Genomic DNA, 21,079 nt, shown 5'->3' with positions numbered 1-21,079 from the left:
TTGGATGACACCTGTTCAGTCTGAGGTTCAACCAACAAATATCCAACACTGTACCATAAACATCAGACACAGATCTGATTTGTGCTTTCTTCGACCTCCAAATCTGGTGAACAGTAACACAAAATGTTGGTTTATGTTTTTCTTAAGTTTGAATGTTGTTTTCTATGTACATTTTGGGATTACAGTGCTGTAGGTCTTCATCAAGAAAAGACATCCAGCTTCATGGAAACAAGTTTCCCAGATGTGACTTCTCCAGAGTCACAACTGAAGAGACCAGAAAAGGCTGAACCTGCTGCAGGGATAAAGGGAGCCAGAGGATTGACTAGCCACCCATCCAGCTCCCCAGAGCCTCTCAACCTGACATGGAGCATCAGACAGGAAGTAGAGAGGCTGATGCAGGATCAGGACAAATGTTCTTCTTCCACATCCTCTCAGGCTGATAAAGCTAAGAAACAACAGGTGAGGAAACCCTAAAAACTTTCCTCCATTTCAGCAATGCTTGGATCAGACAAAACCCTTCAGCAGCAGTAAGTGGTGGGATCAGATCCAACAGAGCAAATTAATGTTAATCAACATTAATCAAAGTGCACAGTTTTTTTCCTTATGTATATTCAATGTATCAGGACAGCCTGATCAAACATATTTCAAACAGAACTGTGACAATGTTTTGTGCTGTGCCGTATTGCAAAATTTACAGCTGCATTCTGTAGCTTCGCAGTAGTGCTCCACATGTATTCAAAAATTCAAATTTTGGTCATAGTATACATGTTTTAGCGTCAGAACGCTATTTTGTCAAGCCCTGCTAAAAATTTTTCCTCTATGACCCAATGTAGACTTCTGCACGATGTCATGGCTACATATAAACTCATGTACTGCTGTGGATGCCACAGAAATCAGGTCTGAAAGTCGCACGATACCACAAACAAATGATAGAGTCAGCAGGTAGACAAGCAACTCCCGTGTGCTGTGAGGTAAAATTGTTCCATGTATTTAAGGGGTTTTTAAAAGTGATGAATTATGGGCTTTTTTTTTTTTTTTTTTTTTGCACCCCCAGGCCTCCCGTGGCTCCACTCTTTCTCATTCCTCTACATCTTCAGTGAGGAAACCCACTGTGGCTTCTGTGAGAGGCAGGAGAGTGGAGGGGAGAGCAGCAGTGACCTCCAGATTGTCAGGGCTGAGTAGAACTGCTGCTCCAGCCAAAACCCATTCTTCTGTTTCCCGTCCTCTACAGCAGCCACGACAGAAAATCAAAGTCACAAAGACCCAAGAAAAAGAGGACTACACAGGTTATTAGAGGCACTCACACATAAAATTTCAAGTAATTAAACTGCTCAGATAGTGTAAGACAAGGGTGTGCCTTTCCCCAGTAATACCACTATGAATTGCACAATGAAACGGGTGCTACAGAAAGTTTATACATTTATTTCTTTGCTTATAAATCTATGCAAAGTTTTCTATCCTTGTCATGTTACCAGTTATCAATGAAAGCTGGTTTTCAAACTTAATTTTGCCCCATTTCTAAATCCCTTCATGTCTTCACAATGTAGGAGCATGGTGTGGAGACGTGGAATCAATGTGTCATGTTTGGAGCTACATGCTGGAGCTACATTTAATCCGTCTGTGTGATTGATATAAAGGCACTGAATACTTTTTATGTTGGTTTGATTAGCAGAGGCGGGTCTGAAGGTGAGCAGTGAGCTGGTGGCATCTGTTCAGTCCTTAGTGGCTGTCCTCCAACAGCAGATAGACACCAGCAGTCACCAGGATGTTACAGACACAGATGCTATAGTCAGAGGTCCCCAAGAAACCAGACTGATGCATCATCTGCCTGATAACAATGTAAGTAAAAATGCCTCATCTCCAGATGACTTTTTGGTGTTTACATGTAACACAGTACATGATATAAAGCTAACTCAGCACCTTCGATTAGCTCATTAGACTAAGATTTTATTGTCCCAGGGGGAGATTTGTTGTCAATGCATAACATCTTCATGAATACATCCATCCTTCTTCCAGTGTCCCAGCTCACAATAGTGTCAGTGAGGCAGTTTGTTCAGGACTGCTTTGATAGAAAGGACAAAACTCCTGCTTAAATTCCCATATCTCCAACCAGATGGCAGTAATGTGAAGTGTTGATTGAAGGAGTGATCTGTGCCATTTGTTATTGTGAGTGATGTCTCCGTCGTTCATGTCTGAGAGATTGGGTGCAGGTAGGCAGATGACTTTGGGGGCAGTGTATGTGATTCTGCTAAATTAGTTTTGTTGGAGATAGGTTACAGGATGAAGACGACTAAGGACATAGCCCTGGGGGACTCCGGTGTTGGTAATGATGGTTATAGATGTTACTGTGCCTATTCTAACAGACTGTGGTCTGATCCTGAGGAAATTATGAACCCAGCGGACGAGGACTGAGATGGTGACGTTTCTTGATAGTCTTGTGGAGCTGAATTGTGTTGAAGGCAGAGCTGCAGTCAGTGAAAAGAAATTTAAGAAAAGTTGCCTGGTGATTCCAGATGTTGGAGGAGAGAGTGGTGGAGACATGGCACATTATCCTTTGTCCCTTGTTTAGCCCTACAGGCACACTGGTGGGGGTCTTGCAGGGGTCAGAATCAGTTTTTCTTTCTTTTTTTTCTCCAGGCGTTTTATGACAATTAAAGTGAGTGTGACCGGTCAGTAGTTGTTGGAGTGGAGGATGGGAGAGAGTTCTGTGCCACAGAGCTTCAGCACCGTAGGTTTGATGCCATCTGGTCCTGGGGCCTTACCAGGTTTTCACCTGCCCAGCAGTTGTTGGACATCCTCCAGTGAAGGGGGGATGTGCAGGCTCATGAAAAGGGAAGGGCTCTCAGCAGCTCAGTGGATATGGATGTCAAACTGAGTTTGCAAAGCTGGTGGGGTGAGGTATTATGGAATGAATTTGTCTTGATTCACAACCAGCCCTGAGTGGCTGACAGTCATGACATCTGCATCAGGGTCCCATACCTTTATTCACTGACACAGCACCACACGTCACTGATTCAAAACAAGCACGTCTTTTTGCTTCACCCCAGCAGCAAGAAATAATAAACTTCATTTGTGTGTGTGTGTGTGTGTGTGTGTGTGTGTGTGTGTGTGTGTGTGTCCTTGTATCATTGTGTCCTTTCTCTAACTTCTGAGGTTCATGCGGGTCCGTGAACAGCACAGGCGAAACTCTTCAAGCGTTTTTTTTCCCCCCTCAGCATCAGTTTGTGGAGTTCGAGTCTTAGGGTGGATGATTGATCAGTAGATCCGGTCAGAGCTGATCAGATCAGGTCGACTTTCACTGTGCCTGGTGTTCTGTTGCTCCGTCTGTGCCCAGAGTATGCTCTACACCTCTAGAGCCTGGTGCAATAAATAACTGAGTGGTATATAATTTATATATTCCAATGAATTAAGCAATGGTCCAGCTTCAAAGATTAATTTGTGGCAGTAAATGTTGTTATTGTGGTGGGCTGCTACAAATGAATGAATGTTTGGGAAACCCTGGAGAAGCTTTATAGAAAGGATCAGGTATCTGTGTTTGCAGATGGGATTCCAGTGAGGGATGTGTCAGTGTTGCTGTGCTAAATAATCCTACTGGATGTTTGGGCACCCGAACAGTTGAAATGTGAGTTGGAAAGTGTGATCCTCTGTACATGTTAACAGAGTATAAATGCTTTTCTTCTATCACCATTTGTCCTTACAAACTCCATTATGTTAGGTTTGATTCATGATGCATTTGATGTCAGTGTTGTTTCTGACTTGCAGAGGGAGGAGGAGAGTTCTCTGGTGGAGGAGCTGAGAGTCCAGCTAGCTCAGAGAGAGCGGGAGCTGCAGATAATGAAAGAAGGTGCAGAGGAGCTCAACTCACTCAGGCAGCAGAACTACCTGCTGCAAAGCAAGGTGCACAAACACACTCACAACACAGAAGCTTTTGAAAGAAAACATTTTTTTCCCAGCCTTTTAGCTATTGTTGCATGCATGTACTACTTCCATTCACATGGGTGATTGAGAGTGGGGGCAGTAGGCTGTAGACTCTTATTTGCCTTTGCTTTTGACTGCTTCCTGTTTTATGAATAAAAGCACAATGAAGGGTGAGCTCAAGAAGAGCAAGAAATGCATGCCGAACAAAATTTAAACACAACACCACACTTTAAAATATGCAGTTTGATCACACAACACAATGCCACAGATGTCGCAAGTTTTGAGGGAGCGTGCCATTGACACACTGACCACAGGAATGTAAATACCAGAGCTGTTGCCCATGAACTGAATGTTTATTTCACTACCATAAGCCGTTTCCAATGTTATTTCCCTGAATTTGGCAGTACATCCAACCAGCCACCTTACATCCACAGACAACGTGTAACCACACCAGCTCAGGACTTCTATATGCAGCTTATTCACCTGCAAAATGGTCTGAGACAAGCCACCCGAACAGCTGATGCAACAATTAGTTTACACAACCGACAAATTTCTGCAGAAAACATCTCAGGGAAGCTCACTGCATGCACGTCCTCCTCACCAGGGTCTTGACTTGACAACAATTCGTCATCCTTATTGACTTGAGTGAGTAACTGCTCACCATCATTGCCATCTAACTCTTTGGAAAAGTGTTCTCTTCACAGGTGAATCCTGGCTTACAAATTTGCGACCAGACTTCTTGAGAAATATATCTTTTGAGTGCGTAAAAAAGTCTTAGCTCTTAAACCTGTGAAATATGGGAGCAAAACCAAAAATGTTGCGTTTAAATTTTTTGTTGTTCAGTGTGTAAGTTTAGAATTAGACTCAAGGCCAGGTTTTGTGTGAACATATTAGTGTGGATGGGATCGTGTACAAAACACCTCCTGGCCTTCCACTCGATTATGTAAATCCATTACAGAACTGTCCATCAAGTATATAAAATTGTAGAACTTAAAGGTTGAGAAACAAGAAAAACAACTCAAAGTTATAATTAATGCCCTGCCAGTATATTAGTAATATTGGTTGTACAACATAACCACCAGTTGTTAAGATAAATTATATCAGAGTGAGTCAGCGAGTGATTGGAGCAGAGCTTTTCTGAGTTTAGAAATGGTCTCTTTATGTCTATTTTCAGCTTTGTGCAGCATGCCTCGCCCATGAAAAGCTGCTGTTGCTTAGACACTGCAGGTGAACAGTGTTTTGTTCACAGTGCAGATGACGAAAGTGTGTCCAAATACTGTCCAAACTTTCCTGTCACAGTTCCAAACAACATCCCTTATTCTGTGGAAATCATAGCAAACACTGCAGGACAAAATAGAAGCAAGAATTAAGGACAGCTTTCTTTAGTTGTCAAACAAACTTCCCTCATGGTTTTAATGTAGGCTTATCGTGTGTACTGTGTTGCTGTACTGTGTGTAGACAAATATGTTGTTTCAGATCTGCAGATGGTCAGTATTGAAGGAATTAGATGCAAAAAGATCAGGCTATCTGTATTAGCAACAATGGGTATGTTTACATGCACACTAATAGTCCACTATTGTTCTGAATATGATAATATTCTGAATTTGATACTGGTCATGCAAACAACATATTTTGTTTAGATATTCCGAATTAGGCCTTTTTCCAAATGTAGCATTTGCTGATTAAGAAATGTGGGACATGCCAGTATTATTCAGGTTAAAGGAGCATTCTTTGGACATGTATACAGTGCATTCAGAATATGTGTCTCAGATGGGGTTTTACAGCAGTTTGCGATACATGGCCTCCTGCCTGTTTATGGCTGGATCTGTGCATTGTCATGGATACATTCACAAACCAACTCACAAACAGTTTGCAAGGCTTTTAAACATTACAAAAGACTTGGATATTAACTGGAAATGCACAAATATCGCAACACCAATGTTTCCAGGAAGGTGGTTGAAGGAATGAAGGAAGGAGGCTGTGTTCACACAGTCCAACAAGTCCACCACCAGTAGGACACTTTGAAGAAAAAAAAAAAAAAAAAAAAAAATCACATCTTGATGTAAAGAAGCAAAATGACAAGCCACTCCACTTCTCTATATTTTGACATGATAAAGGACATGTTAGGGCTTAATCAGTGTACGCAGGGCTGCATGTAAAAGGAAATAATAGTGGAATATGTATTCTCTCTAGCCATGTAAACAACTTAGTAGGAATAATGTCTTTTTCAGAATAAGGCCAAATACCAAAATAATTTGTGCATGTGAAAGTAGCCATTAATACATCATTAAGTATTTAATAGGCTGTTTCATTTGCTCTCCTCAGCTGCGAAGTGCAGAGGAAGCCAGTCAGAAGAAGAGATGGGCCGAGGCCTCTGACTCTGCCACAGAGGAAAAGCTCCGACAGATTGATAAGGAAATAAAAGAGCAGGAGACGCTCATAAAAGGTTACCAGCAGGTTTGTTTCTCTGAACACTCACCTCTTAATGATTGTCTTTACTGTTCGTAGCTGTCCTTAATTTGTGTGGTTTTCCCTTTGATCTTCATTTAATCAAATCTGTTCTTGGATATCGCTATAATTCCAAGCTCACTGACATGACAGAATTTTAGGGGTCAGAGAAATATTCTTACTTTGTTAGGGTGCTGGGATGCAGACAAAAAAATGATTTTCACCACACCCATGATTCAGAATGTGTTCCCAGCTGTGGCAACTTCTGGTTTGGATGGACACTCTATCAAACTCAGTAGGCAATGGAAGATTGCCTACAGATCATGTCTTTGTTTCTGCATCACCAACTCCTATTGGTAGGAGGGTCTGAGGGAAAGCATGAAGTTATGACTGCAGGTGTCGACCTGACCAAGGAGTAAAAACACTCCTTCCTCAGTATAGGACCTGAGAATGAGTCTTTCTAGCCTGGCTTTCAGCAAGGAGAGGGATTTCTCCTGGGTGAGAGTGTGATGTCACTGCTGTATGACAAACAGCTGCAAAGTAGGAGTTTTGATGATGTGTAGTTGTCTGACAGTGACGGTAAAGTGGTACAATTAAAATAGCTTAGGTAGCCTTGTAAGGTTACATAATTATTATATATGCAAGAATATGATGACGACATAATGAATACTCATATTGATGCTTACAAGTGTGCCATTTAGACAGCAGGTAAAAACTGTCAAAACACTCATGTTGCTTAAAAAAACGTGGAGCCTCTATGTAAATGTAAATAGCAGGTAAGTAGGTAGGTAACTTTCTGTCTGGAGCCCAATCTTCTCTTCCACTGCCCAATTCATGTATCAAGTTACACCAAATTTATAATACCTACATGCATGAAAAATTTCATTTCTGCACTGGTGCCCCATTATTGTTTGAAACTGATGGGGGGACAGTCACAAATATGATGACTTGAGACTTGCTTGACTAACATTGATAAAAGACTCAACTTGACTTTGACTTTGTATTCATGACTTGAGACTTGACTTTGACTTGAGACAGATGACTCGAAAAGACTTGGCTTTAATTCAGTATTAAAGGCACGCTAAGCACAGTTGGGCGTCACTTCTGTTTACATTCAACAATGTTACCAAACACAACGGAGCTAGCTAGTTTTAGAGTCCTCACAACACTTGCGGAGATCCAAGGGGAGTGGAGGTAACTTGGCAACAAAACTCCACCTTATGGAGGCTTACTGCGCCCCAGATTCAAACGTCCAAAAACACATAATTGAAACCACAAAATATCTCCATACTGCTCGTCCGTAGTGATCCAAGTGTCCTGAAGCCCCGACATAAAAAATTGTTTGGAAAAATGTCATTTGAACTCTGTTTTTAGCCTCATTGTAGCCTGCAGCTCTAACTGCCTCTCAGCGTTCACGTGTGCGCGCTTGTGCTAGACTGTGAGACATGGGCACCGCTAGTAGCTAGCGGATCGTGAGGAGATGTTTGCTGTATGTGACATATGATTTGACTTGTGACTTGCTTGACCTGAGCAATGACTCGACTTGACTTGCTTGACTTATAGCAGGGGCTTGACTTGACTTGCTTGATTCTCACCACAACTAACTTGGGACTTGAAGGTAAAGACTTGAGACTTGCTGGTGACTTGCACATGTGTGACTTTCCCCCATGTCTGGTTTGAAATAATGAGTAAAAAATAATAAGCTCTTAATTTAATACTGGGTCTTATGTCTGCGACCCTATACTAAACATAACCTTTTGTTATTAAGATGAGAAATCCTTCATTATGCAGGTTACATAGTTGATTCTCACTGAGGTGAGGACCCTCAATTTGTCACATAATAGTGATCAAAATTTGATTTATGACAGCTGAAACCGTTGCTCCTCCCAGAATTAGCACTGTTGCACAGCTGCTGTCTCCTGAGAGCATGAGGCTGTGAGGACATGGGTTTCTCAGGAGAGATCAGTCTCAGAAATGATTCTGTTTTTGTCACAACAAACTTTAAATAAGCTTAATGTCATCAGCTGATCACTTAGTACAGTAAGATGAAATACAATGCAGGAAGTCTAGTTTGAGTGATTTTGACAATGACAATCATTTATCCTCCATCTCAAATTTTAAGTAGTGTCCATGGTATGTGTCCCATTAAATCCCATAATGCAAGGCTCTGCGTTTTAAAGATGCAAAACTTACAGTAAGGCCGACAAGCTGACAGCTGTCAGTGAAGATACAAAATGATGATGAATTTATTAGAGACTAAAAATATCCATTTGCTGCTCACTGTAGAGTAAACTATGAAGTATGTGTTATATAGGGAGAAGTGAATGTGTGAACGAGGGAAGGATTTCAGTCACAGCCTAGAATTACTGTACTTTGTTGTGAACCTGGAATGTGCATCTGCACAGATACAGTCTGACCGGCCAGAGCAGTGTGTTGGCAATAGGGCTGCAACGATTAGTCGACTAATCGATGACTAATCGACTATTAAAATAATCGGTGACTATTTTAGTAGTCGACTAATCGGTTTGAGTCATTTTTCATATAAAAGTACCCCAAAATACTCTTACTGCAGCTTCCTACGTTCAGATATTGGCAGCTTTACACACTCTCCCGTGACAGTGAACTAAAACCCTTTGGCATGAGTATGAAACAAGACATTAGATGACGTAATTTTGGGGTTTGGGCGAGACAGACTGACATTTTTCAACATTTTAACACATTTTTCGATGAAATGATTAGTCGACTAATCGAAGAAATAATCGACAGATTAGTCGACAATGAAAATAATCGTTAGTGGCAGCCCTAGTTGGCAAATCATATCACATTCCACTGAGGTAAAACTTGTTAGCTTGACAAAACTTTGGGGGGGTTTTTTTCAACGCACTGTGTGTGTGCACCAAGTTGTGCCAGCTCAGTAGTCTGAATTAATCAATTCTTAAAGTGAATGAGGGGGCTGCCACCAAAAATCATTACTTACTCATTACTTAAATTATCATCACTAATAGTTTTCTTTCCTTTTCCTCCTCTTTGCTTTGTTTGTTTTTTTCTTCCCACTGTGTTGTGAATTTAAGTGCTGTTGAACTGTAGTATATGTTTGGCTTTTTTTTTCCAGGAGAACGAGAAGCTGTATTTGCAGATGAAAGTTCAGCAGGTTAAGAGTAAAGCCAACGAGGAGGCCATGTTTAATGAAAACCAGAGGCTGCTGAATGAGCTGGCTTTCACAAGGTGGGTCCAGTGAAGGTTTGTCTATCAGAGCTGTGTTCAATTTTTGAATCCATTTCTATCTGTGAATGTCTTCCAGATATGAATGTCCATTCAAAATAAATGTTGCTGCTGCTTCTGAAACTTCACATCATCACCCTTTGAAATGTATTTATTCAAAAAGATGTGTTATTAAACATTTGTATTCTCTGGCATTTTTCCATCTTCACCAGGGAGCAGCTGAATAAAACCTCAAGGCCCATAAGAAGTGTCTGCTTAATGGATCACACCCAAAGAATTACAGACTTGTTAGCTCAGATAAAAACATTTGAGGTGAGTATAACAATCAGTCTAGTCTCGCTCACCAGACCTTTCTCAAGAAAAGAAAGGTCTGGCTGGGCCGACTCTCACTTTAAGATTGGAGAAAAAAACGCCCCGGCTGCTTGTATTTCTTTCAACCAATCACAATCGTTCTGGGCGGTGCCACAGCAACGGTGCGCTTGCAAAAATATTGTCGGGGGGAAACAGGTTTTGGTGTAACACGCCCACAAAAATATTGCCTACAGGACGCGAACCATGGCAGAAAAATGGCTACATCCCTGCAAGATCAAACACCGCAAAAGTTAGTAAAGGACGTGTTGAAAACGGTTGAAAACTGCTACACAACCGGAGGTGGTAGGGCGGGACTTCAGCGGGTGGCTCGTTCCGCCCAATGAGAGGCTGATCTATGCAGCAAACTTCCGCCCACTCAGACTACAATCAGTCAAACACTGTTTCCCAAGTTCTGACTGAAGTTCTGTTTCAGCCCCCACAGTTTCTTGAAAGATATGTTTGTGTGTGCAGAGCAATGAGGCCCAGCTGTCTGAGGACATTCACAGACTGAAGCAGGAGAAGCAGGCTCTGGAGGTCGACCTGCAGCTGATGAAAAAAGAGAGGGACCTGGCTAAAGCTCAGGCCATGTCTGTCTCAGGTAAAAACTGTCTTCAGAACAGTGCTAGTGGTGGAATTTAAACGGACCATTGAAAACTCGGATATCAAACAATTAGAGGAAGCTCCTAAGTTTTATACTGTACATGTGATCCTTGTTTTTTCTGACATAATTTATCCACCCTGAATGTGCCAGGTGACAAGAGTTTTGAGAAGCGTGTATTGGAGGATAAGCACAGAGAGGAAGTGACGGCCCTGAAGAAGAAGCTGCAGTGGTTTGCTGAGAACCAGGAGCTGCTGGACAGAGACGCTGGCAGATTGAAAGCTGCTACAGCTGAGATACGCCGACTCAACGAGCAGGTGAGCCTCCTTTACCATCACTATTTACAGTACATATATTATTGTATTGAAAGCTCCTCTCATCTTATGTTCTGTACCTTTCAGAAACACATTAATTCATAGCATTTATTAACTTCAAAAGATGACTTCATAATGATAAATAATGATCTGCCTGCTTACCCATCATCGTGCTCGTCTGGATCTTATCTAAGCTTAAATAATGGGTAAAAATATTTACTTGAAAAGCCACCCAAGTAGTGTGTGCCCAACAGAGGTGGGACTAAGTCATTGTTTTTCAAGTCTCAAGAAAGTCTCAAATCCTTGTGTCCAAGCCCCACATCAAATACTAAGTCAAGACAGGACTAAACTTTGAGTTTTAATTCCAAAACAAGTCATGATGCGCTCCTCACTAAACATAATGACATTTTAACAACAGAAATAATATGTTAAATTTACAAAAATCATCAATGCCCTTTAAAATTTGTGCTTATTTATCAAACACATTTTTTTGAAGTTGCATCTTCAGCTGTAATTTTTGGCCTGACCACCACATAGTTTTTGCATGGTGACAGATTTATCTGTGATATCATTTTTTGCAACTGCGGCTGAGTTACTGAGTAACATGATGCAAGTTCTTCATGGCTCGCTCCTGCAACTTGATTGGATGCTGTTGTATTGATTCAAACAAAGTGGATCTGAGGGAATCATTCCTGCTACTTCCAGTGTCCTTGCTCGGACCACACCAATCTCTGAACTTGGACTTTATTTTTATCTCAACTACACACCTGTAAAGTTTCATGACTGCATCTTATACAGTTCCAAAGCTATTGTGTTAACAAAAATATGTTCACAGACAGAGAGACCTACACCTGTCAAAACACTTTAAATAGCTTCTGTGATAGTTGTAGTTACAATTGTTGTCGCCTGGACCGCATTTTGACATGATGACATACACAGACGCACAAGGTGAAAGCAAAACCAGCAGCAATGTTAATAAAGGCTGAGTTTGAAGATGGGTATGGTCCTAGCAAGGGGACTGGAAGTAGGGGGGCAGGAAGTTGAGAAGGGACTGTTGGTCCCCCCACTTTGGCTGGAGTGAACTCATCACAAGATAGTTTCTAGTTTCCTCTGTGGTGGTCAGAAAGAATTAGACAGAACTCTCCACACTGCTGAGAGCTGATCTTTGTTTTGATATGTGTTGATAGGTGGATGTGAGCCAGATTGGAGTGAGTGTTGTATTGCCTCGTATTTTGGGGGCGTGGAGTACAAGGCAGTATCACAGAGTTTTGGTGTTTTTTGTCTATTTGGTAAAATTACAAAAATTCTGTCCAAAAAGACAAAATTGTTCCAGAGAAGGCTCCAGACTGGAGCTAAGTCTTTAAACTCTAACACTGCTGGATAGTTAAGGGTTTGCAGCTTTGATGTGAGGAGGAAAGTGTGTTGAAAGCCAGTTACATTTTACCAGTGAAGTGTCTCTTTCTTTGTATGAATTAACAAATCTTCTCCAATTCAGGTAGAAAAACTGAAAATGGATGTGGGCAGACGAAGCACTGAGCAGCAGAGAAAAGCCAAAGAGAAAACATCAGACACTAAGAGGATGCAGGACCTGGAGCGACAGGTTTCTCACCCCAAAAAAACCTAACTAATTAATCAAACTTATCCCATCCAGTTTATGTCTCTTCATGATTAAGAGTCTTTGTCTCTTTACCAGGTGAAAGAGCTGGAGCAGATACTAAGACGAAGAAACCCAAACTCCCTGCCTGCTCTGATCTACGCTGCAGCCACGGCTGACAGTCAAGAAGATGTGTCTGCCAAAACGGCCCCACCCAGCAGGATCAACACCCTGCTGGAGCGCAGGATTCAGCGTCTGGAGGCTGAGCTGGAGGGTCACGATGAGGAGGCCAAGCGCAGCCTACGAGCCATGGAGCAACAGTTCCACAGGATCAAGGTACAACTAAAGAAACCAAATGACATTTTCAGATTAATATATTAACATTATTAACTGTGCTTTTTACACTGTAAACATGTAACCTATGTTCAATGAAAATATATTATCACTGAGTTACAATTTCATAACCAGGGCTGTCATTTTGCTAAAATATAAGAATTATATTTGCCCTAATTAGCCTAAAAAACAGTTATTGCAAGTTTGATAGAACCAGTGGCAATTAACGTGAAATTGATATATACATATACAATACAATCCAGTTAAATCATAGTAAATTAGCTATTACAGAAACAAATATCACCATATGGAGAAGAGAGAAGAGTCTGCTGCTGTTTAATGAAGTATATCAGAGAAAACATGTAATAATAAACAATGAAGACAGTGAAAGGGCTGCAAATCAGCTTCAGCGAGACGCCCTACATTACATCTGATGCCTTACTTCTCCCCAAATATAGCGGTGTTTATCTTCATTGTCCCTGTTAAATGAATTCATGAATAAATAAATGAATAAGATGCATGGACACTGACTGCACATGAAATAAATGCCAGCTTTATTCTTGTTTGTTTGCCTGAGGAATGCAAAAAAAGTGGTGGATTCTATCAGATGTTGCAAATAGTTAAACAACTCTATTCTGAATTATATAATCAACATATTACCTCAGAAAATAGAGTATTCCGATACATTTAAGAGGACTTTTTGTCAAAAAGAAATCTTATGGATTGCATTTATTCTTACATTTGTGAGTAGGAATAGAGACCAAAATGTCTCTTTCAGCAGTGTGATGAAAATACAGCCAACAAAACTCTATAAAACCAAGACATAAACAGTATTAATGTGTTATCTGTCAACAATATCAAACTTTTCTAACTTATTAAAAAAGCTGAGCAAATAAACAAGACCCAAGATTCACAGAGCTGTTTGCTGCTTTGCTTCAGTATTAAACTTGAACTATTATTTGAGTTCTATCTTATGACAGCAAAAAATCAGCAAATGACTTTCAAACCTTAATTTGTTGAAGAAATGCAAGTGAACGCAAAGCAAGATCAAAAAATATTTTTTAAAAACACTCACTAGAGGTAAATGAGAAAAAAAAATTCTTCTGATTTGGGTCAAACTGTTGGGAAATTGTTTCCTTGAAATTTACATCACAATAATAAAAGATTGTATGCCAGTCTGTCTTGTATATAAATCTGCCATTGAAAAAAAGATTGATGCACAACAAGAACATTGTGATTAACTGCACCAAAATTGTAATTGAAAACTATTTGCTTTAGAAATGGATTCATGAAGATGTACAAACAGAAATGCTTAAAACAGAAAATGTGAAATTTCAATGTGTGTGTCTGTGTGCTCTGTTTAGCTTCGCTATGAGCAGCAGATCTCAGAGCTGGAGCAGCAGCTACAAGCAGCAAACTGTGGAGTTGGGAATGAGCCATGGACATCACAGGTTCAAACACTGGAGGAAGAGCTGCAGCATGTGAAGGAAAGCCATCAAGAGAAAGAAAATTCGCTCCAGGACCAGATTGAGTCTCTCCAGCAGCAGCTCAAACACAAGGTCAGCATAGGAGCTCCCCAAGTCATTAACTTAGCTTTAGCCTCACTGTTAGCTGTAGCATACTAACACGGGCTGGTGTGTGGAGATGTGTCAGTAAAAGGTGCAGTAACTATACACAACTCACAGAAATGTGAGATTCTTTGCTTTTGACACATTGGACAATGCAAAATTTTGGTCAGTCTGTGATAAGGCAAAACCAAGGACAGAAAATGAAACTTATTGTACTTTACAGGCTCAACCAAGTCCAGGCCGACATCAGCGTCAGGCAGAGGCAGCGTTTGGTGCCCGGATAGAGCGGCTGAACCAAGACCTTGCCTCCAAGACACGGACCATTCAGGAGCTGTCCCGCACTGTGGAGAGACTGCAGAAGGAGAGGAGGAACATGCTGTCTGTTCCCAGCCCACGACCAGATACCCGTTCTACAGAGACCAAACGACAGCCAGGCCCCGCCAAAACACTCTGCTCTGCTACTGCAGGAGAGACACACGGAAAGGAAGAAACATTTCCAGCTGCTCAGTATGAGAAGACCTACCAGCCCACTGTCTTTACAGGTCTGGACCTTTTGTTCTGGCTGACTTTCCTCTGCACGCCTTGATGAATATGAGAATATGTTGTATATGCCCTGATATCCAAAACAGCTGAGGGAGCAAAGCTGCTTCAGCTGTTTTGGACCAAGATCATATTAAAGAAAGGCCTCAAGACCAGACTCGAGTACCACCACCCTGGTTGTGAGAGGCTGTGATACTGGCCAGTGACGCCTGTGAGCGGTGAACAAGTTGAAGCAGCAGCACTCTGTGTGTTTGACCAGTCAGCAACAGTCACCCCTGCAAACACCACCCCAGAAATTCCTGTAATTTCCAGGAGTAGTAATAGTCCTAACAAGCTAATCAGGGTCTGAGACAATGTAAAGGTTGCCTGAGAGCTCAAATGTTTTGGGGTGCCCAAACTTTTGCGTTGTGCTCCTTTATTTTTTTCACCCAAAATGTTTATTTTTTCACTCTAAAATGAAAAAACAAAACAAAAATAATACACTAATCCTGCTTAAAATGTTTGACAGGCAGTCATATCTCAGAGGTTCAGCAGGAGAACGAGGCTCTGAAGCAGCGCCTGGAGCTGCTGGAGCTGCACAGTGAGCAGGAGAGGGACGCATTAAAGGCTGATGCTCAACAAGCCAGGGAGGAGCTGTGCAGGTATCAGTGTGGACACATGTGGACCGACATTTTCTGCAGAGCATTAATGTCATCAAACAGCTGAGTGTAATGTGCTCTGTTAGGCTAAAGGAGCGCTCTGCAGAGCAGCTGTCCTCCATGAAAGCAGAGCACCTCAGGGTGTTAGACCAGCTGCGTGCCACCCATGCCCTGGAACATTCATCCTCAACGGTTGCTGAACTGGCCAATAAGCTCAACACTCAGGAGGTACTGGCTCAGCAACCAAACAGTCTCATGTCAACAGGAAGTGCTACAAACGATCCTGTTTAACCTTTACATTTACCTGCAGATTGTCGTGAAACATTTGCAAGACCAGCTGAAAGAGCTGCAGGGAGCTAAAGAGGCACTGGCAATATCCAGGACCCGAGAGGATGCTCTGCAGAAGCAGGTAGGGGATAGGTAGGGGTTGTCCTAGTCTTTTTAATGCAAGAAACTTTTTTTATAGTTTAAAAGGTTATTTTGCTCATTGTTTGTTCTCAGGATTTTTATTTGTGATACATTTTGTTTTTAAAAGCAATAAAATTTCATCCCACCTTCACCCCAGTAGTGACCAAACCCCTTCCTTACCTGCCACAAGACTCCTGTGCTTGTATAAAGGGACGAGGACAGTAATAGTCGAGCTATAACCGTACCTCGACTTAACTGTGCATGTCAAAGTACTTATTGACACAGTATTTAGACCCACTTAGGTCATACAGCATTTCTTGAATGCACAAGGGGCAAGAGGCTCCAGGTGAGGAGAGATAGAAGACAGAAGCAGAGGGCATGACAGCAGTTTTCCAGTCCTTTACCAGAGAGCTCCCCTCCATCAGTAGTCATATTTTAAGATGAATCTGTTTCTGTCCTGGGTGATCACATCTCATTTTAAAGAATATAGAAAGTAAATGATTTTAAGTATTTTTCTTATCATTTTAATATGAAGTCGCTGCTTTGTGTCCAGCTAACCCAACTGCTGAAGGAGCTGAAGGAAGCTAAAGAAGCTCAGAGCCCAGAGGTGAAACTCCTGTGTAGTCTGGAGAGGAAGATCTTCAACATGGAGCTCAGACACCAACACAGAGAGAAGGAGCTGCAGCAGGTACAAATGATGGCACAATTTACTGTTTCTATAATGCTTTAATGGCCCCGGGCCCCTGACCTTCACTGTGTAACCCTGTTATTGTTTGCTTCTTTGTGAAAAGTCATATTTGAGGTGGTTTTGGGGTCACTTCAGAGTTCTCTTGAGTTCCACAGAGGCCTCTCTGATATAGAAACTTAGGGACCTGTAACCAGGAGCTGTAGTGACTCTAAAGAATCAGCTGAATTAATAGAAGCTCCACCCAGAGTAGGAGTTTGGCAAAATTGAAGAAAAATAAAGTAGACTGACTTTAGACCAATAGAGCCAGAGGTGGATGCATCCTACACGACAGGTCAGTCACCGCTCTCTCTGCTTTATTCCATCAATTATCATCATCAGGCTGATTCTGTCCCGAATTAGAAGATGAGGACATGATGGTGCTAAAATGGGGGTAGAAAATCATTCCTAAACTTGTCTTTGTTTCATTAAGACAATATAAAATCTAGTAATGAAACATTTGGTGGCACTGCCCCACTACTGTCCTGTGTTATTAATTGGAATCCAGCTGTTGTGTCCATCTAAAAATGCCTAGACTTGGATTTAGTACCTCATCCTTAGCAGAGTTTAAATTTAGGTTCAGGAACTTGGTTTAGAGGGCGGAGCACAGTGGAAACAAAAGATCCAATAAAGATCTCGTATTGGGAAAGGTCTGACCAATATTTTGATGAATCAGTGGTGATGTAGATGACAGATGCAGTGAACAGTATCAGAGATATACAGTGTATTGTTAGGTGGCTCGTGATCTTCACCTTAACCTTACTGAACAAAGATACTGGCTGACCTCAGTAACTGTCCGTCCCTCTCTGCAGGTGATTGGCGGATCGTGGCAGACGTTGGAGGCTGATCAGGAGTCAGAAGTGGAGACCTGGAAGCGTCTGGCTCAGGACAAGAGCAGAGAGTTGGAGGCTTTCCGTCAGGAGCTGGACTCCATCTTGGACATCCTGAGACATCTCCAGAGACAGGGTGTAGTCCTCCCCACTCCTGACCCCTCCATAACAGCCCCCCTCACCCAAAGGACTTAATACACACATGAGGTTTGACTAACGCCTGTTTGTGAAAGCTCATGCTGATAATTGTGTGTTGAAGCCAAAGATAGACATCGTAAGCTACAATCGATGTCTCAGCTGAGCTTTCCTTCCACAGCCAGTAGAATAATTGTCAGTATGCCACATATCAGAGATACACAGCTGCTTTCATCAGCTAAACTTATTAACACATACACACAGAAATAAAGGTTTAATATATTCACTTTTTGTTGCTGAAGCCAAAACACAAAATGTCTCTCTACACATGCTGTACCTGTGTCTTATAATTGTGTGTATATTTTGTAGCTAGTTTCTATTTTTCATTTATTTAAAATTTCGTAACTTATTTAAGATGTCGTGAAAATAAAAAAAAATGAAAAAATCAAGTCTAAACTGTCATAAATTTTACTCAGATACTCCCTTTATGAATTCTGCACTGGAATCTCAGTCCAGACAGAGTCAGCGTTTTGAGGAATCTCATGCAATTCATTCACAGAATTTACACTGAACAAAAAATCAAATGCAGCACTTCTGTTTTTGCCTTCAATTTTCACAGGGGTAAGTTTGAGATCTAAGACTTTTTATGCACTCAATAGATACATTACTCTCACATTTAGGTTGCAAATCTGTGTTACTGAGCACTTCTCCTTTTCCAAGATAATCCATCCACCTCACAGGTGTGGCATAATAAGATGCTGATTAAACAGCATCAGCACAGGTGTGCCTTGGGATGGTTGCAATAAAAGGCCACACTAAAACTTGCAGTTTGATCACACAACACAATGCCACAGATGTCACAAGTTTTGAGGGAGCGAGACGTTGGCATGCTGACCATAGGAATGTCCACCAGAGCTGTTGTAATCACACTAGCTCAGGACCTCCACATCCACTGTCTTCATCTGCAAGATCTTGTGAAATCAGCCACTACTGACATTGCTAATGCCAACATTGTAAACACGGTGCTCCATGGTGGCGGTGGGGTTATGGTATGGGCTGGCATAAGCTACAGACAGTGAACACAGGTGCATTTTATTGATGGCAGTTTGAATGCACACAGATACTGGGATGAGATCCTGAGAGTCACTGTCATGCCGTTCATTAACCACCATGACCTTGTGTTGCAGCATGATAATGCACAACCCCATGTTGCAAGGGTCTGTACACAATTCCTGGGGTTCATCCCAATATCCCTCCTTGACTCCTCTGTCCTCTATCCTCAATCAAGACTCGCCATCTTGTAGGACGTCTCAATTCATTACATGCGCTTGGAGGAGAGAGGAGGCCTTCAGAGGAGAGGGAAGCGAGCACACATGCAGCCTTTGCGGAATTGACCTATGTCTAAGCCCCACCCATAAACGCAGAGGAAAACCTCAGAAGGCCGTCGAAAATTGTGCCCAAATACCTGTACTCCCCCACCACCTCCACGGGCTCCTCCTGGATGGTGGTAATGACGGCCTCTGCCAGTTGTCTCTGCTTGCTGGAGAGTGTCACAATCACCTCTTTAGTCTTGGTTGAGTTCAGCTGGAGACAGGCGCCCTCACACCAGGTGATAAAGTCCTGAAAAACAGAGTTGTGGTGTAGGTTGGGGGCAGAGAGAGCAGGACTGTGTCGTCAGCGAATTTAACCAGGTGACAATTTGGTTGTGTGGACGTGCAGTCATCAGTGTAGAGCAGTGGCGTCACCAAGAGCTCTAACAGGCTTCAGCCCCGGCTGTTTTGACTCCAGCCCCAAACGTATTTTCAGTGATTCACACCTATTAGGTTCAGGGGCGCCCAGACAAGACAGGCAAACCAGGCAATTGCTTGGTATCCGACGGACACTCATATTAGGCACATTTGCAATGACAACCATCTTAAACCTCCCAGTGCAAGGGCACCTCCGCAGCTCTGAAACCCCCTTAGTAGGGGCCCCACCCCTTCTAGGTTCTAATGTTAGCCTGAATCTGGAGAGGCGGCAGGCTACTCTGTATTACAAGTGTATTTATTGTGCATACTGGTGGCCAGCACAGAGTCGCCACGTTTTAATCTTGTACACATACAACTGTCCGTTTAGTTGTTGTCATGTATTTCCCACTCCAAACTGACCACACACACACCATCTAAATGTGAAGCAGATTTTCTCTTCTGTGCATTGGAGGCTCTATCTCCGCAACGGATTGGTCAATTTTAGTGATTGACACCTCGTTTGATTCGTTAGAGCCAATGGAATAAGGCTATAACCACCAAAACGAGATTGACAGCACTGTAAGCCAATCAGAGTCAGCAGAACGCCGTTGTGGGGCCAGAACCTAAAGCCTGTCATGTTCGCCCGGATTCATTTGAACACAACACAACATGTCCATCTACCAGGAATGTTTACCGGCAGAATTACCGTTTCACGGCAAAACAACAATGGTAAGAGAAATATTACAACTATGGCTCAGCAAAACGATTTCTGTTGTTGTTGTTCTTTGGCCTCTATTTGGTGTAGAGTGCTTTGGCGGATATGTGTGGAAACAGCAGAGTCTCTGTTTTTATTTGAGATGAACAGCGTGTGTTTTGCATAACGTGGCGTTGAGGTAGAGCCCGAAATACGCCGCGTGGGTCGGCATATCGGTGCTGTATGGTGTTTGATTTGTTCTTGTTTATTTAGTTGTTGTTTGAGCTGTGTTTGGGGCATGTAAAAAGGGTTTATACAACCTTGTAGCCCATGTTCTGCTGTTGAATTTGATGTGCAACATCACTATATTTCTCGTGATTAGTGCTTTGTTTCACTCTGTGTTTGCAAAGTCGCTCTCAAAGTCCTCCAATTGGGGGACTTTCGGGTTTTTAACCAACAATTTGGGCAGCCCAATAGAAGATGAGTGCTCATTCTTTGACAAAATTCTTTGTCAAAATATGTTAAAATCACGTGTTTAAAAGGGAATTATTCAAAATTTTTTCGGGGGAGAAATCCCCGGACCCCCAGGTAAAAAACACTTCACCACTTCAGGGCTAAAGCCCTGGATGTTTTCAACTCCTAGCAACGCCCCTGGTGTAGAGGATGTAAAGCAGAGGTGATAGGACAGAGCTCTGCGGGGAGCCGGTGGAGGTGTGTAGGATGTCAGAATAGGAGCCATTAACAAGCACCCTCTGTGACCACTTGGTTAAAAAGTCAGTAATCCACCTGGTGAGCTGGTGATCCAGATTGAACTGGGTTATTAACTTCTCGGCAAGGATGTGTGAAAATTATCTCGTTATCACGAGAAAACGGAGGAAATAAAATGTATGTATGTATGACCGTTTAGGGCTTCCGTAGATTTACTCCAGAAACAGTGGCGATTGCTCTAAGACTGCAAGGGAAGCTCAGCTTCCCCTAAAATGTCAAAAAATAAGTGGTCAAATATGTACTGTTGTGTTTACATTTCATTGACTAAA

At 42.1% G+C, this 21,079-nt stretch overlaps 2 protein-coding genes across 9 annotated transcripts in view; one reads left to right on the top strand and one right to left on the bottom strand.

The window, feature by feature from the left end:
• cep162 (centrosomal protein 162) overlaps positions 1–18,038 on the top strand; it is a 40,123-nt gene extending 22,085 nt beyond the window's left edge. For 7 of the 8 annotated variants that reach the window (XM_050047702.1, XM_050047700.1, XM_050047701.1 and 4 more), the window contains 18 exons: positions 186–459; positions 1,055–1,286; positions 1,670–1,839; positions 3,763–3,897; positions 6,244–6,375; positions 9,479–9,591; positions 9,801–9,900; positions 10,411–10,537; positions 10,691–10,854; positions 12,347–12,451; positions 12,545–12,781; positions 14,143–14,337; positions 14,570–14,888; positions 15,395–15,527; positions 15,611–15,752; positions 15,835–15,933; positions 16,486–16,620; positions 17,469–18,038. In XM_050047702.1, the coding sequence (XP_049903659.1) occupies positions 186–459; positions 1,055–1,286; positions 1,670–1,839; positions 3,763–3,897; positions 6,244–6,375; positions 9,479–9,591; positions 9,801–9,900; positions 10,411–10,537; positions 10,691–10,854; positions 12,347–12,451; positions 12,545–12,781; positions 14,143–14,337; positions 14,570–14,888; positions 15,395–15,527; positions 15,611–15,752; positions 15,835–15,933; positions 16,486–16,620; positions 17,469–17,681 (3,025 nt within the window). In that variant the 3' untranslated portion in view covers positions 17,682–18,038. The remainder of the gene's footprint in view (positions 1–185; positions 460–1,054; positions 1,287–1,669; positions 1,840–3,762; positions 3,898–6,243; positions 6,376–9,478; positions 9,592–9,800; positions 9,901–10,410; positions 10,538–10,690; positions 10,855–12,346; positions 12,452–12,544; positions 12,782–14,142; positions 14,338–14,569; positions 14,889–15,394; positions 15,528–15,610; positions 15,753–15,834; positions 15,934–16,485; positions 16,621–17,468) is intronic. The other variant, XM_050047698.1, reaches the window with a different exon arrangement.
• tsnare1 (T-SNARE Domain Containing 1) overlaps positions 1–21,079 on the bottom strand; it is a 1,274,638-nt gene that overhangs the window by 1,242,999 nt on the left and 10,560 nt on the right. The gene's annotated exons all lie outside the window — the stretch shown is intronic.

The sequence above is a fragment of the Epinephelus moara genome, chromosome 6 (assembly GCF_006386435.1).
Source record: "Epinephelus moara isolate mb chromosome 6, YSFRI_EMoa_1.0, whole genome shotgun sequence".
Taxonomy (NCBI): Eukaryota; Metazoa; Chordata; class Actinopteri; order Perciformes; family Serranidae; genus Epinephelus; species Epinephelus moara.
The sequence above is the reverse complement of the archived record's forward strand: the minus strand, read 5'-3'. Positions and strand labels throughout refer to the sequence as shown.